General features: G+C 30.1%; 1 protein-coding gene across 3 annotated transcripts in view; it reads right to left on the reverse strand.

Annotated features, from left to right (window-relative positions):
- LOC120429552 (tetraspanin-2A) overlaps nucleotides 1-13,881 on the reverse strand; it is a 215,985-nt gene extending 202,104 nt beyond the window's left edge. For 2 of the 3 annotated variants that reach the window (XM_052708810.1, XM_052708811.1), the window contains exons 1-2: nucleotides 13,727-13,881; nucleotides 13,499-13,657 (exon numbers count right to left, since the gene is read on the reverse strand). In XM_052708810.1, coding sequence (XP_052564770.1) covers nucleotides 13,499-13,597 — 99 coding nt within the window. In that variant the 5' untranslated portion in view covers nucleotides 13,598-13,657; nucleotides 13,727-13,881. The other variant, XM_052708812.1, reaches the window with a different exon arrangement.
- Between the last annotated feature and the right edge of the window lie 2,771 nt (nucleotides 13,882-16,652).

Raw genomic sequence — 16,652 nt, forward strand, 5'->3', positions numbered from 1 at the left:
TATGGGATATTTGTTAAAAAAAATTTACGAATTAATTAATTTTGCGCTAAAATGACTTGAAACCCAAAAATGTTAAAGATGATTTTAAAAATTAATGTGATAAACCCACTAATATTTTTTTCAAAAACGTTGAAATATCTCTAAGTCGGGATAACCAAATACTTTGAAAAACGAGTCAATCGACAGATTAATGAATTTTGGTGAATTTCAATTCAGTTTCATTTTAATAATACTTATTTTTCAATCTTGTTATTTTTCAGAAGCTTCAAGAACTTCAAGCAGAGGCCGTTCATCAATGAGAAATGCATTCGGTGTGGTGAAGAATATCACTAATAACAACATGGAATCATCAGGTGAGTAGATTTGGCTGTTGCATATGAATAATTTCCGTTTTTTCACTAACTGCAACTGCTGCACTAAAAATGGTATGAAAATACCAAATTTTGGTATTACTTGTTCAAATACCAGCGACCATAATGTGCTCTTGGTTGCCCAGTAATAGATGGTAAAATACCATGAAATCATACCAAAATCATGTATGTGAAAGACCACAGAAATACCAAAATCTGATTTTCCAAGGGCGCGGGAATACCTAAAAATAAAACCATAGCAATACCAAGCTTTGGTATTCAAGCAATGTTCAAAAATCCAGAAGACCTCAACTTGGTATTGAAATGGTTTTATTTTGAGGTATTATTTTACCCTTGGAATAACATGGTTTGGTATTGTTGGGCCCTTACACATACAAGATTTTGGTATGATTTCATGGTATTTTACCATCTATTACTGGGCAACCAAGGGCACATTTTGGTCGCTGTTATTTGCCCAAGTAATACCAAAATTTGGTATTCCCGTGTTATTTACCCCTGCTCGGGTGCTCGGGCAGAAAAAAAAGTTAATTTAATTTTGATATAATCCAAATGACACCAATCAAGTAATTGTACTACAAAACTAAAATATCAAACAAGCAACCTCTACCTCTACTTGCGACACAGGAAACCTCAACTTTTCCAGCCAGACAAAATTTACTTTTATAATTTGGCATCGTCTTTTCGTATCTTTCTGTAACTACGAAATATTAACACACTCACACAACTTTTTAAAGTGAAACACTTTCTAGTGGCTATTTTTCTTTGCCATAAACTCGTCGGCACCGTGGAAAGAAAGAAAGACCTTCTTCTAATGACTGCAAGGAAAGGGAAAGGGGGCATCGCGAACTATTCTTGCCAACTATTGTGCCCTCATAACTAGAGGTGGTGGTGCTGTCACACTTCCGCCTTTTTCGCACCATCTTTCAACTGATTTTATTATCTCAAACTGCTTCACTCTTTTTATTTTTTGCGCCCTCAACACTTTTTACGAGTTTTTTTTTTGCCAAGCTAGGTGGGTTGGGGAAAAGTTTTGTTGAAAAAAAAGAGACTTGGATGTGGGGTAGAAGGCGTGAAAAGTTTTGAGATTTTTATTACAACTATAGTTTTTAAAAGGTAGCACTTGGGTTGTTTTCAATTTTTTTGTCGACTTCTCATTCCCTGGAATATTTCACAGTTCTGACACTACTTTTGTTAATTTAAGTCAGGTAACTTTTAAATGGAAACCAAAAATAAAATAATAACTTTAATCTCAAAATTTTGTGAAAAATAAACAAAAAACAATTTTACTGCTAGAAATCCACACAATTGCGCGCAGAAGTCCTTTCAAGTGGAAACTATTTCGTCAAACGACGACCAGACCAGTCAACCGTAAGCAACTTTTCCCAGTAGCACAAAAACAAAGCAGTTTTCCTGTTCCCAACAGGAGGAGGACTTTGACGAGGGAAAAAAGAAGCAATTCGTTGTCGTCACTTTCAATCCAACCAGAGAGAGCAATAGTGCCTCAACAACATCATTATCGCGCTTGGCAAACGGCGGCGGTTTGGTTGTTGAGGGATAGAACCAGAGAGAAACTGCTGTTGTGAGAGCGAGTAAAGTGCAACGAGATTGTTGAAATATTACGTCTTTTTTTCTTTTTTTCTGTTGAATTCTGAGTAGGTGAAAGTTGTCAATGACAAACATAAGCAATAAATATGTGAAAATTTTTCTGCCTTAAAATATAATTCTTCAAATTGATAATTATGACTCGGTAAATTTCACATGTTTCCATAAATTTCTGAATAATTTATGTATTAAATAAAGGTATCGCTATCGACTAAACAATTCATAACTCGATCAAAGATTTGTTGCACATTCTGGAAAATTCTGAAAAGTTGGCATTTGATGTTTCCAAAAAAACATGTAAAAAATAGTGTTTTTTTTGCCAATCAAGTTTAAGTTACATAAAGAAAAATTAAAAATCACTTAATTATTTTATACCATGTATAATTTTTTTTTCAGTGTAGTCCTAATCCATACCTTCAACTTTTCCCTTGGTGTCTTGGGATCAAAAATTCCTGCAAAAGATACGGACTTTGAATTTTCATATATCACATGGACAAACTAAAGATGCAAAATGGCTTTTATGGGCAAACCGAAGGCACCAAAAAAGTTTCAGCCGGATTTAAAAATACAAAAAACGAATGACCGAAATCTCAGAGAATTACTCAACATTAACTAAAGAAAAAGTATTTAGCTTTAGACCATTTTTCAGTACTCGCAAGATTTGTCAATCAATCGTCAAAGAGAAAGTATTTAATGTGGTCACTCAGCAACATTCCACTTTCCACGCTATTGGAAACACCGAAAACTTTTCAATATAACTGTCGGAAACAAGCCTATTGAACTGTTTTAATTACAACAGAGCTGGGGTACGATGAAGACGTGTATCCTCATTTGGGTGCTTCTAGTTTCAAAGCTGTTACCATCTTTCACCAAAAATTGCAGTGATTATACGAATTATCTCAACGATAAAAAGAATGTGGTGAAATACGATGAACTCTTAAGGGGACTAGGCCCCAGCAAGGTGCACAACTTTAAAGAAAGAATGACCTTTTCCTCTAAAGCTTTGTGCGGTACATCTCTGTTTGAATCCATTGGCTATTTGAGGATTAACTGGTTCAAAAATAAGGGATATATTCAACAAATTGATGACGCACCCTATTGCTACGTGTACTCATTCCAAAACGGTAGTAAAGGTGATTTGCAGATAGATGATCCATTTGGCAACGAAGTCATAGTTGGATTTTACGTTGATAAGGCTGCTCAACAACGTCTCTTTTATATCGGGGTTCCCTTTGCTGCGTTTACTGAATACCTACCGGTTGAAACGATTCCAGTGCTAGATGTGACAAAGCCCAGGTGTGACCCAGCCACGTTGGATTCAAAACTGTTAGCAAACTCAAAAAGTGCAAATTTAAAGGCAATAGAAGCATTAAGGTGTGGGTCTCGTGGCGCAGGGGTAGCGGCTTCGGCTGCCGATCCCGAAGATGCTATGAGACGCGGGTTCGATTCCCGCCTTATCCACTGAGCTTCTATCGGATGGTGAAGTAAAACGTCGGTCCCGGTTTCTCCTGTCTCGTCAGAGGCGCTGGAGCAGAAATCCCACGTTAGAGGAAGGCCATGCCCCGGGGGGCGTAGTGCCAATAGTTTCGTTTTTTAGAAGCATTAAGAATTTTGTTGTTGTGTGGAATGCATTTGCTAATATGTTATTTTTATTTTTAATTTAAGATATTTAAAATCAGCAAATACAAGTATGGTAGCAGATATCAACAAATACAAGTCAGTTTTTAAGAATTTGGACTGCGATCAGCACATTGGTATTTTTTAAACGTTACCTCAAAATAAAAATAACTCAACATTATTTAGATTTAAACCTATGTGAGTTTTTATTTTAAGCACTGTCAAAATACATATATTTTATCAAAGCGGCTCACTTTGAAAAATTGTGCTGAACGATATGCTTGCCTTTAAAAAATTTTGCTGAACGATATGATTTCAAATTGAATTTTGTTTTAAATTGTAATGAAGTTAACTTGGTCAAAATCATGAACAAGCTTGCGTATCTCTTTCAATCTAAGAAAATAAATAAAATACTTTTCAAACCATTGCAAGTTTTTTCCTTAATTGAAGAAGTCATGTAATAAATTTGTTTCAATAATCATTCATAAAATCATAAAATCATAAAATCATAAAATCATAAAATCATAAAATCATAAAATCATAAAATCATAAAATCATAAAATCATAAAATCATAAAATCATAAAATCATAAAATCATAAAATCATAAAATCATAAAATCATAAAATCATGAAATCATAAAATCATAAAATCATAAAATCATAAAATCATAAAATCATAAAATCATAAAATCATAAAATCATAAAATCATAAAATCATAAAATCATAAAATCATAAAATCATAAAATCATAAAATCATAAAATCATAAAATCATAAAATCATAAAATCATAAAATCATAAAATCATAAAATCATAAAATCATAAAATCATAAAATCATAAAATCATAAAATCATAAAATCATAAAATCATAAAATCATAAAATCATAAAATCATAAAATCATAAAATCATAAAATCATAAAATCATAAAATCATAAAATCATAAAATCATAAAATCATAAAATCATAAAATCATAAAATCATAAAATCATAAAATCATAAAATCATAAAATCATAAAATCATAAAATCATAAAATCATAAAATCATAAAATCATAAAATCATAAAATCATAAAATCATAAAATCATAAAATCATAAAATCATAAAATCATAAAATCATAAAATCATAAAATCATAAAATCATAAAATCATAAAATCATAAAATCATAAAATCATAAAATCATAAAATCATAAAATCATAAAATCATAAAATCATAAAATCATAAAATCATAAAATCATAAAATCATAAAATCATAAAATCATAAAATCATAAAATCATAAAATCATAAAATCATAAAATCATAAAATCATAAAATCATAAAATCATAAAATCATAAAATCATAAAAATCATAAAATCATAAAATCATAAAATCATAAAATCATAAAATCATAAAATCATAAAATCATAAAATCATAAAATCATAAAATCATAAAATCATAAAATCATAAAATCATAAAATCATAAAATCATAAAATCATAAAATCATAAAATCATAAAATCATAAAATCATAAAATCATAAAATCATAAAATCATAAAATCATAAAATCATAAAATCTTAAAAGTTTTTGTTTTTGTTTTTGTTTATGTTTATGTTTATGTTTATGTTTATGTTTATGTTTATGTTTATGTTTATGTTTATGTTTATGTTTATGTTTATGTTTATGTTTATGTTTATGTTTATGTTTATGTTTATGTTTATGTTTATGTTTATGTTTATGTTTATGTTTATGTTTATGTTTATGTTTATGTTTATGTTTATGTTTATGTTTATGTTTATGTTTATGTTTATGTTTATGTTTATGTTTATGTTTATGTTTATGTTTATGTTTATGTTTATGTTTATGTTTATGTTTATGTTTATGTTTATGTTTATGTTTATGTTTATGTTTATGTTTATGTTTATGTTTATGTTTATGTTTATGTTTATGTTTATGTTTATGTTTATGTTTATGTTTATGTTTATGTTTATGTTTATGTTTATGTTTATGTTTATGTTTATGTTTATGTTTATGTTTATGTTTTTGTTTTTGTTTTTGTTTTTGTTTTTGTTTTTGTTTTTGTTTTTGTTTTTGTTTTTGTTTTTGTTTTTGTTTTTGTTTTTGTTTTTGTTTTTGTTTTTGTTTTTGTTTTTGTTTTTGTTTTTGTTTTTGTTTTTGTTTTTGTTTTTGTTTTTGTTTTTGTTTTTGTTTTTGTTTTTGTTTTTGTTTTTGTTTTTGTTTTGGTTTTTGTTTTTGTTTTTGTTTTTGTTTTTGTTTTTGTTTTTGTTTTTGTTTTTGTTTTTGTTTTTGTTTTTGTTTTTGTTTTTGTTTTTGTTTTTGTTTTTGTTTTTGTTTTTGTTTTTGTTTTTGTTTTTGTTTTTGTTTTTGTTTTTGTTTTTGTTTTTGTTTTTGTTTTTGTTTTTGTTTTGGTTTTTGTTTTTGTTTTTGTTTTGTTTTTGTTTTTGTTTTTGTTTTTGTTTTTGTTTTTGTTTTTGTTTTTGTTTTTGTTTTTGTTTTTGTTTTTGTTTTTGTTTTTGTTTTTGTTTTTGTTTTTGTTTTTGTTTTTGTTTTTGTTTTTGTTTTTGTTTTTGTTTTTGTTTTTGTTTTTGTTTTTGTTTTTGTTTTTGTTTTTGTTTTTGTTTTTGTTTTTGTTTTTGTTTTTGTTTTTGTTTTTGTTTTTGTTTTTGTTTTTGTTTTTGTTTTTGTTTTTGTTTTTGTTTTTGTTTTTGTTTTTGTTTTTGTTTTTGTTTTTGTTTTTGTTTTTGTTTTTGTTTTTGTTTTTGTTTTTGTTTTTGTTTTTGTTTTTGTTTTTGTTTTTGTTTTTGTTTTTGTTTTTGTTTTTGTTTTTGTTTTTGTTTTTGTTTTTGTTTTTGTTTTTGTTTTTGTTTTTGTTTTTGTTTTTGTTTTTGTTTTTGTTTTTGTTTTTGTTTTTGTTTTTGTTTTTGTTTTTGTTTTTGTTTTTGTTTTTGTTTTTGTTTTTGTTTTTGTTTTTGTTTTTGTTTTGTTTTTGTTTTTGTTTTTGTTTTTGTTTTTGTTTTTGTTTTTGTTTTTGTTTTTGTTTTTGTTTTTGTTTTTGTTTTTGTTTTTGTTTTTGTTTTTGTTTTTGTTTTTGTTTTTGTTTTTGTTTTTGTTTTTGTTTTTGTTTTTGTTTTTGTTTTTGTTTTTGTTTTTGTTTTTGTTTTTGTTTTTGTTTTTGTTTTTGTTTTTGTTTTTGTTTTTGTTTTTGTTTTGTTTTTGTTTTTGTTTTTGTTTTTGTTTTTGTTTTTGTTTTTGTTTTTGTTTTTGTTTTTGTTTTTGTTTTTGTTTTTGTTTTTGTTTTTGTTTTTGTTTTGGTTTTTGTTTTTGTTTTTGTTTTTGTTTTTGTTTTTGTTTTTGTTTTTGTTTTTGTTTTTGTTTTTGTTTTTGTTTTTGTTTTTGTTTTTGTTTTTGTTTTTGTTTTTGTTTTTGTTTTTGTTTTTGTTTTTGTTTTTGTTTTTGTTTTTGTTTTTGTTTTTGTTTTTGTTTTTGTTTTTGTTTTTGTTTTTGTTTTTGTTGAATCGTCTTAGCGGTCTCTTTACACGGTTGACCTGACTATTTAAAAAAAGGATGCTTGGCTAAGACTGAACGAAGAATTATTTTTTTAATTATAACCTTTAAAAACCCCTAACATTTTGCGTGAGTTTTCAAATGATACCATAAGTTTTTTTTGTATGAATATAAAATCTTGGTTAAAGTCATGAACAAGCTTGAAATTCAGTGCTGTTGTTGGGAAAAAATTCATGACAATTATTCTGAAATTTGATTCAATATTGTAACTTTTCTACAATTTTCGTCGATTCGAGACCCTCCCCCTTTCGAAGGCACCGGTGCAAACTGTCAGCTCTTCTGTGCTCAGTCTCCTGTTCTCCGACCAAAAACCATCATAAACAAAACGTAGAAGAAGAGTTGATTTTCCAAAACTGCACGCTGAATTGCACCCAAGAAGGTGGAAAACCCACCGACCACAACCGAACAACTCCAGCACCGCTCGGCTTCAAAAAGGGTTTTATCTGTCCCGTTCAAAAGCTCGAAGCTGCCTCCGGTTTGGCTCAATGACTCTTCTTCTTCAGCTGGGGAAAACTTGGAAAATTGCACACTTTTTCCACTGCGGTGAACGTCAACGAGGACAACTCGCCGCTCGTCAAAGCGGTGATCCTTTTGTGAGGGGGGAAATCTTGTCCCGCTTTTTTTTTGCTGCTTCGTGTTTTGGTTGAAAAAATGCAGCAGGATAAAAGTGCATTGCGCTTGTTTGTGTGCGGTTGAAAAAATGGTTCGTCCCTAACAGAGTTTGGAAAATGCACTTTCTCTCTTCCCCACACTTTTGAGATGATCAAAGGCAGTTGGGAAGGACTAGATAAAAGTTGGGAATTTTAAGCTCAATTGAGAAGTTTTGCTGATGGAAAATTTCATTATTTTGCTCGGTTGACCTTGTTGTCATTAGAACGATCATTATTGCTTTATTTTGGGATACATTTATTTTTCTAAAAAAACGAAATGATCGAAGCAAGCCGTGCGCGCGTCGTGACGTTTTGAATTTTTGCTCCGCATTTTTTTCATTTCTAAGTGAATTTTAAGTTTAATATTTTGATTACCCGGGAGGTTCAGAATAGGATTTCGAGTGCTGAGCGACGGAATTTCAAATTGGAGGTCAAAGAGAAGTGTGATTCGTAAACTGGAAGTTCAGTGGCAGTTTTTTTTTTGGGCAATCAAAACCGATGTCAGGGACCCTCGAGGGTGAGCTTGCCCTAGCTAGAAGCAGAACATTTTGAAGCTGCTGGTGGAAATTTCGGTGCTGTCGGGAGCGATTGATGCTGAATGGTGGTCGAGATGATCGAGTCAAAGATTTGGATTTGTCTCTATGTTTCGTCCAGGATCGTTTTGTCCTATCCCGGTGAGCTCTTTCCTAGTTGGATCTTCGTTTAATTTTCACGGAACGGAACGGACCGTTGCTGACTGGTAACGGTGTTCGCTTTGCAAGCGAATGGTCTTGGGTTCGATGCCCATCTGCTCCCAACGAAAAAGTTTAACACTTGAAATACGTAATATGAACTAAAAATCAGAGTCGCTCGAGGCGGGGTTCGATCCCCCGTTCTATGGATTGATAAGCAAAAATGCTAACCATTGCGCTATCACAGCTTGGTGAGCTTGGACTGGAATTAGGAAAACTGTTACTACCTACTAAATACGCGCTGGGTTTTTGTCCATTTGGCAAGGATCCGGAAGTTCTGAATAACGTTTGAATCCGATTGATGCAAACGTTCTTTAGGGCGGGGCTTGTCGGTTCAAGCTGAGGTACCTCGCGCACGGCTAGCCTGCGTAGAAATGGGTCACCGAAGCTCGACAGAGCTAACACTTTCCAAATGCCTATGCGAGTTATTTGCATGTATAGAATGTAAATCTAAAATACATGGAAACAACTCAATTTGTAAGAAGCGGCCGCGTGGCTCCGTTTGGTTGGTTGCACACACACACACACACACACACACACACACACACATTTATTTTTCTAAAAAACAAGAAACTAACACTAGACAATTGCCCCCACCCTTTTCGATTTGCTTGAAACTTTTTCACAATTCCAAGGTCCATTTTTAAATATTACGTGATAATAAGGCAGTTCTACCTTTTCCATTTTTGAACATTCGAAAAAAAGAAGTGCACAACAATTTGCAGTGTAAAATGGTGATGATTTCAATCTTTGGTTTCAAAAAGACTTGTAAGTAAAATTGGACGCCATTTTTTAGCATCCTCAAAATAAAAAAAAAATTAAACATCTGCCATTTTTTGTTACTTCACTGTTCAAATCTGTAAAAAAATTAATTTTATGGGAAATTTTACGTTCTTTTCGAATCTGCTTTAACGCAGAAGAATGTTTTTTATAAGGAATGACAGGAATCATTAAATAAAACCTTTTATTGCAATTTTTCAATTGTACAGTGTATCAATGTTTTACTTTCTTTTTTTTTTTGATGATCCCATCCACGTTAGTCAAAAAAATAATTAAAAAATCTAATAAAAAAACAAACATGTTTAGCAGCGCATAACGTCATGACTCGAATTCCCGGACGCTTCGAAACCTGGACACTTCATCTTGTTTTATCAATTATTTGGGTATAAGTTCGCATTATGAATGTCAAAACTGTGTGATTTGATGAATTCCAATATCAACTTTTATATAAAGTTGATTTGAACGCTATAGTTAATGTCAAAACAATTAAATACAATTAAATTGTGAATTTACCAAAAATGCGAAACATTTCACTTGAAACATTTCATAAGCGTTCGAAGCACCGGGAAGGCACAGCAGAAATGTGTGGTTTCGATTTCTTAAATTCTAGCAAATTTTTACATAAACTATAGATTGTTTTGATGTTAACAGCTTATTTGAGAGCTAGAGAATGCCTTTCACTAACATTTCAGTCCAAATTTGTGCTATTCATAAGTAAAATCGAGTGTCCAGAATTCGAAGCAAAAGTGTCCGGATTTCGAATCAGCTTTTATCAGTGTCCGGGATTCGAAGCACAACAAGTCATTTTAATTTACAAATTGTGATGAAAAATTGTTAGAAAAAACATATTTTGCATACATTTTCTTGAAACTGACTGTTAATACTACATCCTGATGATATTTCTACATTTTCAACTTATTACATAATTTTTTGCCTGCTATGACAAAAATGATATGCTACTAAGTGTCCGGATTTCGAATCATGACGTTAACCAAAGCTTACGTAACTGAAACACAGAGCTTATGGGATTTTGGCTTTATGGGAAAGACATTGGCCATAATTCAATGAAAAATTATTCAAGCTTCATAATATTATGTTGTTTTGAAATCAAGATGAAGTGAGCTATCCATTGCAAATAAAATACTTATTTTTCATGTATTTTTTAAATGAATCGTCACATTTTAGTTTTTGAAATATAAGTAAAACTGATCGGGAATTTTTTAAACATTTCAATAAAAAAATAACAGAAAACTACGTATTATAGAAAAAAAAACTCTTATCTCAATTTCAGTATTTTACACTATGGGTGTCAAATGATTAGAATATTCCAAACCTTTGGATAGAATATTAACTTTAAAAAAATACTTTTTTTTTAGTTTTGCACATATGAACATACATTTTTAAAGAAATAAAAACATTTTTCGAAGGTACTCTAAATTTTCAGAAATCTACAGATTTTCGATAAAACTATATTTTTTTTACAGTACGGGCATCAAACAAACGAAATATTTATATATTTCGATTGTAAAAATACTTTTATTTGAATAGTGTAAATGTATAAAAAACTAAGTGTTTTCGAAAAAAAGTACTGAAAAAATATTATTTCTACAAATTGGATATATCATATAATTGGGGATTTTTCAAACATTTTGAAAACAATATTATACAATTTTTCAATGCTGTAAAACCCAATAGTTTTAGATGCGTAGTTTTGTGAAAAATTTAAATATAAAAGAGATTATAAGTTCAAAAAAATTAAATAAACTATACGTTTGAAATTGTCTAAAAAACACGAAGTTTAGTGAATGCTTTGAGTATTTTCAAAAAATTGTCTGATAACTCTCAAATTGTTTTTAAATTTTTCAAATCGTTCGATATCTCATTTTCCGTATTTCAAATTTTGAGTACTCTTCGAAAATAAGTAGCTCTGTGAAAATTTTTGGTATTTTAAAATCATTACTACTGTAATGCATGGAATATTTCTGAAAATTTGATGCTGAATATTTAAAAAAAACTAAATGATTTTGAAATGACTCACGTTTCAAAATTTATAAAATTCCCAACCAAAACTAAATGTTCAGTCCTGTTTTCAGAAATTAAATACCGTCATCAAGGGTAACATTGGGTCTAGGGATGAGATTGGGTCATACAAAAATGCTGAAATTTGTATGACCCAATCTCACCCCACAGACCAAATGTCACCCCTGATAACGGCTTTTGAGTATTAAAAAAAAAACGTATAATTTTTATCGAAGTGTATAAATAAATCCTGATCGTTTCAAAAAGTTCTTTAAAAAACTTTAATGTTTATTTATTTTTATTTTTTTCAAAAAACTTTGTTTTGGGAAATTTTAAAGCAGTTTCAGGAATTTAAATTACTTTGTGAAATGTAAGAAAAACTCTCATTTATTTGATATCCACCTATAAAATCTATTTTTTCCGTTCTTTTTCAAAAACATGAAGTTATGTGAAAAATGTGGGTGCTTAAAAAAAGTTTTATCGAAATTAAAGCAAAATTTCAGATCATTAACATAAAAAAACATCTATCTAGATTGTTTCGAAAATACATAGCTTACTGATTTTTTTTAAATAATTAGAAAAATCAACACCCTAATCAAAGTTGGCCTCTAAATTTCAATGTAAATTCAAGTACAATTAGTTTTAATAAATTTAATTTAAAATGCATTGCCCTTCGTTATATTTTGATGTACAGTACCGCAAAAAGTTTTTTTTCGCATTTTTTTTTGATTTCATAAAATTTTGCATTTTTTGAAAACTAATGATCGCTTAACAACTGAACTAGTGCATTCAAATGTTGAGACTTTTGCGTTCAAATGTTGAGACTAAAGTTTTTTATTTCAATTTGAATGTTGAGAACTTTTGCATTCAAATGTTGAGACTAAAGTTTTTTATTTCAATTTGAAAAATTGAAAAATAATGAAAAATATTTGCATCGACCTAATACAATACTTTTATTTTTTAAGTATGATTTCAAGCATCATTGAATTTCAAAAATATTGGAAAACTACGTATTTTGTGAATTTATTTTAATTTTTTTTATTGAAGAGGATAAAAAAAACAATTAATTTTTCATGAAAAAAGAACATTTTTTCAATTGAAAATAAACTGACCGCAGAGAGTCTGCTAATAACACGTTGTTCTCCTGCTCTGAGCGAAGTCCAGGGGGAGACAGGCTAATAACCTACATTTGGAATATCAAGCCTTTTTTCAAATTTCTTAGCTAAAAATGTCACAAAATGTGTTATACATGAAAACAGTCATGCTACTGTCAACACAATAACAATTACAATTCCATTCCTTTCCAATCTATGATTCCAACACTGATAATTTGTTAACATTTTGCAAAGATTTTTATAAATTTATTAATCTTGTTTTGCTTCAATCACTTATGTAGCTTGCTATTTTTATGGGATAATCAGTTGGAAAATTTAAAAAAGGCATGGAGGTAACACTATAACTTGCATTAGCCATATTGAGAATAGCACAAAAAGCAATAAAAAATGTATTTTTTTTTAATTATTAAGCTTAATTAATAGAAATTATATGATGGTCTATTAAATCCAAAGAGATCAAAAATGCAAATACCTGTGAATAATTGATTCTGTGGTCTAAACATTTTTTTATTTTTATTCTAAAATGATTGTTGGTGAAATTAGGATTGCCTGAAAAGTGATAGAAATACTCAATGTTTCTAGATACATGAGAGTAAACCATATTTTATCTGTTTATTTACTATCAAATACTCAATACAGAAATCAACATTTTTCGCAGAAGAAAATTCAACTAACCATGAATCAGACATCAATTCAAGCATGCTTCAGCATATGCATCAATTCTTTATTTTGTTTGCCCACACTACTCTCAGTCTCACACTGACTGCAAGGTGGTCTTTGCTTAAGGTTACCCCACATTGGGTAATCTATCGCTGCTCTTATCAGTGGCCGTTTGCTCGTCTGCCAAACCAGATAAGACCCTTTCCAACATGTCACACACACACCAATACTGGGAAGTCGTGCTCCCTCGTGAGTGACTCACTTAACACTTCACTAACGATTCATTTCCTAAGGGGCGAATTTCCTCTGAATCGATCCGGAGGTGATGACGCATGATCTAATTGTGGCTAATTGTAAAAGAAAAACCACTTCCTTTCCCAAAACTTACCCAAGCCACAATGTTAAAGCTGAACAGCGTGTACTTGATGGCCGCAATCTGGTTGGCCAGCTTGGCCACACTTTCACCTTTGCCTTCCCCGCGGGCCATTGTCACACCTTGCAACACACTTTAGTTTTCCTCGAATTCTTCGAAATCGTTACCAATTTCCTGGAAATGCACGAAAAACACAATCAAAATCACTGAATTTCAAGATTTCACAACCCCGTAATCACTCACTTGGGAAAACTTGCCGCGATCCGAGAACTTGCTCAAACGACACTTTCAAACTTCGCGACCGATAATGGACTGAACTCAGCCAGGAGGGGCAGGTGAAGTCGTGGTCCGCGCTAAACGGTTCTCAGCCAAAGATAAGGAGTTGTAGTTTTGAGGGTAGGGTGGGGTGACCTATTACTGTCATTTTTAAACAAAATGATTTTTATTGTATGCTTCTAGTAGACTCAATTTTAAAATAGAGTATAAAATTAAGCTGTTTTTGAAAAAAGAAAAATTTAACTAAAGTGCCAAAAGTCAAAAGCCAAGCTAACCTAGCTATTACAACCACATCTACGGTGTGCGACACTTTGCTGATAAGAAGCTAACTAAACAGGGGTGTTGCAAGCAAGTGTGCCTTGTGCGAATAGCATTCCTCAACAGGTGAGTGTGAGCGGCAGGGAGGGTCCACAGTGAGTACCGACTGATAAGAAATTCGGGCGAATTAGATAAGCCAGGCGTTAGCGGTGAGTTCTGAGACAGAGTCAAGTTGCATGGAATTTTGAATGCAAAGAGAAAAGGCGGTTTGAATTTTAACCCTCTGCACATAATTTTCACTTCCAGACAGTTTTTGATTTAAGCTTTTAATTTGAAAGTTGAAAAAATCGTCTCGCATAAAAATCCCGTGATACATAGGATCTTTTGATAAGTACTTTAGAAATCTAAGGAAATATTATATCTGAGTCAAAATAAAGTTTGTAGAATAATTTTGTTAGGCATTATGTAGAACTTTTTGCAAATTGATCACCTATAAAAAAACATCTTGAGCGAATGAAAAGAATTAAGGCCATGTTTTGAATATAATTGTTTTTGATTGGTTAAAGTTTGATCAAACACAGAGCAGCTGAGCTAATCGATTTAAAAAATTGGACTTTAATTTAATTAAAAAAAAAAAACACTGTCGATATCCAGACTGCTTTCACGGATCACTTCAATTGGTGATATTTAAAAACGATTAAGAATTTTTAGACTTGAAATCTAAAAAAATAGAATCACGATGAGATCTCCGAGAAATTATATTATAAAGTCTATCCCACAAAGCAAAATTATGATTTATATTAGTTTATTTTTTCAAATGAGTTGTTCTCCAAGATTTCGAAAACATGAATTTCTCTGTATTTTTATTAGGAGTAAAAATTGTCCATGAGCAATTCTCTACGGAATCGATCTTTTTTCTTCAATTTTAATTTTTGTATTTTTTTAATCCGACTGAAACTTTTTTTGTGCCTTCAGAATGCCCAAAGAAGCCATTTTGCATCATTAGTTTGTCCATATAATTTTCCATACAATTTTGGCGTCTGTCCATAAAAAATGATGCATGAAAATTCAAAAATCTGTATCTTTTGAAGGAATTTTTTTATTGATTTGGTGTCTTCGGCAAAGTTGTAGGTATGGATACGGACTACACTGGAAAAAAAAAATACACGGTAAAAAAAATTGGTGATTTTTTTATTTAACTTTTTATCACTAAAACTTAGTTTGAAAAAAGAAACACTATTTTTAATTTTTTTTTATTTTTTTAATATGTTTTACAGGACATAAAATGCCAACTTTTCAGAAATTTCCAGGTTGTGCAAAAAATCATTAACCGAGTTTTTTAATCAATACTTATTTTTTCGATGTAAAATCAAATTTGCAATCTAAAAGTACTGTAATGAAATTTGGATAAAGTGCACCGTTTTCAAGTTAAATCCATATTTAAGTGACTTTTTTGAAAATAGTCGAAGTTTATCATTTTTGTAAATTAGTGCATATGTTTGCCCACTTTTGACAAAAATATTTTTGAAAAGCTGAGAAAATTTTCTATTTTATGCTTATTCGGACTTTGTTGATACGACCTTCAGTTGCTGAGATATTGCAATGCAAAGGTTTAAAACAGGAAAATTGATGTTTTCTAAGCCTCACCCAAACAGCCCACCATTTTTCAATGTCGATATTTCAGCAACTAATGGTCCGATTTTTTTTTAATGTTAAAATATGAAATATTTGTGAAATATTCCAATCTTTTCGAAAACAATATTTTCAAAATTTTTCAAATCAAGACTAACATTTTAAAAGGGCGTTATATTGAATGTTTGGCCCGTTTGAAATGTTAGTCTTGTTTTTAATTTTTTGAAAATATTTTGAAAAATTATGTTGAAAAATTTTTGTGACCAATGTTTCGATTTTTTGAAAAAATCTGTTTTGATTCAAAAAATCATAACTCGGTCAAAGATTTTTTGCCCATTCAGGAAATTTCTGAAAAGTTGGCATTTGATGTCCTCTAAAACATATCAAAAAACAAAAATTAAAATAGTGTTTTTTGCAAATCAAGTTTAAGTGACAAAAAGTTAAATAAAAAATCACCAATTTTTTTTACCGTGTATCATTTTTTTCAGTGTAGTCCATCCATCCATACCTACAGCTTTGCCGAAGACACCAAATCGATCAAAAAATTCCTTCAAAAGATACAGATTTTTGAATTTTCATACATCATTTTTGTAAGGCCAGCTGCCAAATTTGTATGAAAAATTATATGGACACTAATGATGCAAAATGCAAGCTTCTTTGGGCATACCGAAGGCACCAAAAAAGTTTCAGCTGGATTAAAAAATACAAAAAAAATCGAATGACCGAAATCTCAGAGAATTGCTCATATGCAGCTCAAATTTGCTTTGCTTGGACCAATAACTTTTGATTAACTTCAATATTTTGAGCATCAAAACTTTTGAGATATTTGTTTAATAATTATCCTTTAATTTCTTTAAAAAATTAAGTTTGATTAGTATTTAAGATTTTTAAACATTTATTACATTATCGAAGTAAAGCAAAAATATTAGAAATAATTCAAAACCATGATTTTAAAGGCTTTTCTTAGATACGAACTGTGCAAAGCGTGTAATGCATAGCAAAC

Source organism: Culex pipiens, chromosome 2 (genome assembly GCF_016801865.2).
Source record: "Culex pipiens pallens isolate TS chromosome 2, TS_CPP_V2, whole genome shotgun sequence".
NCBI lineage: Eukaryota > Metazoa > Arthropoda > Insecta > Diptera > Culicidae > Culex > Culex pipiens.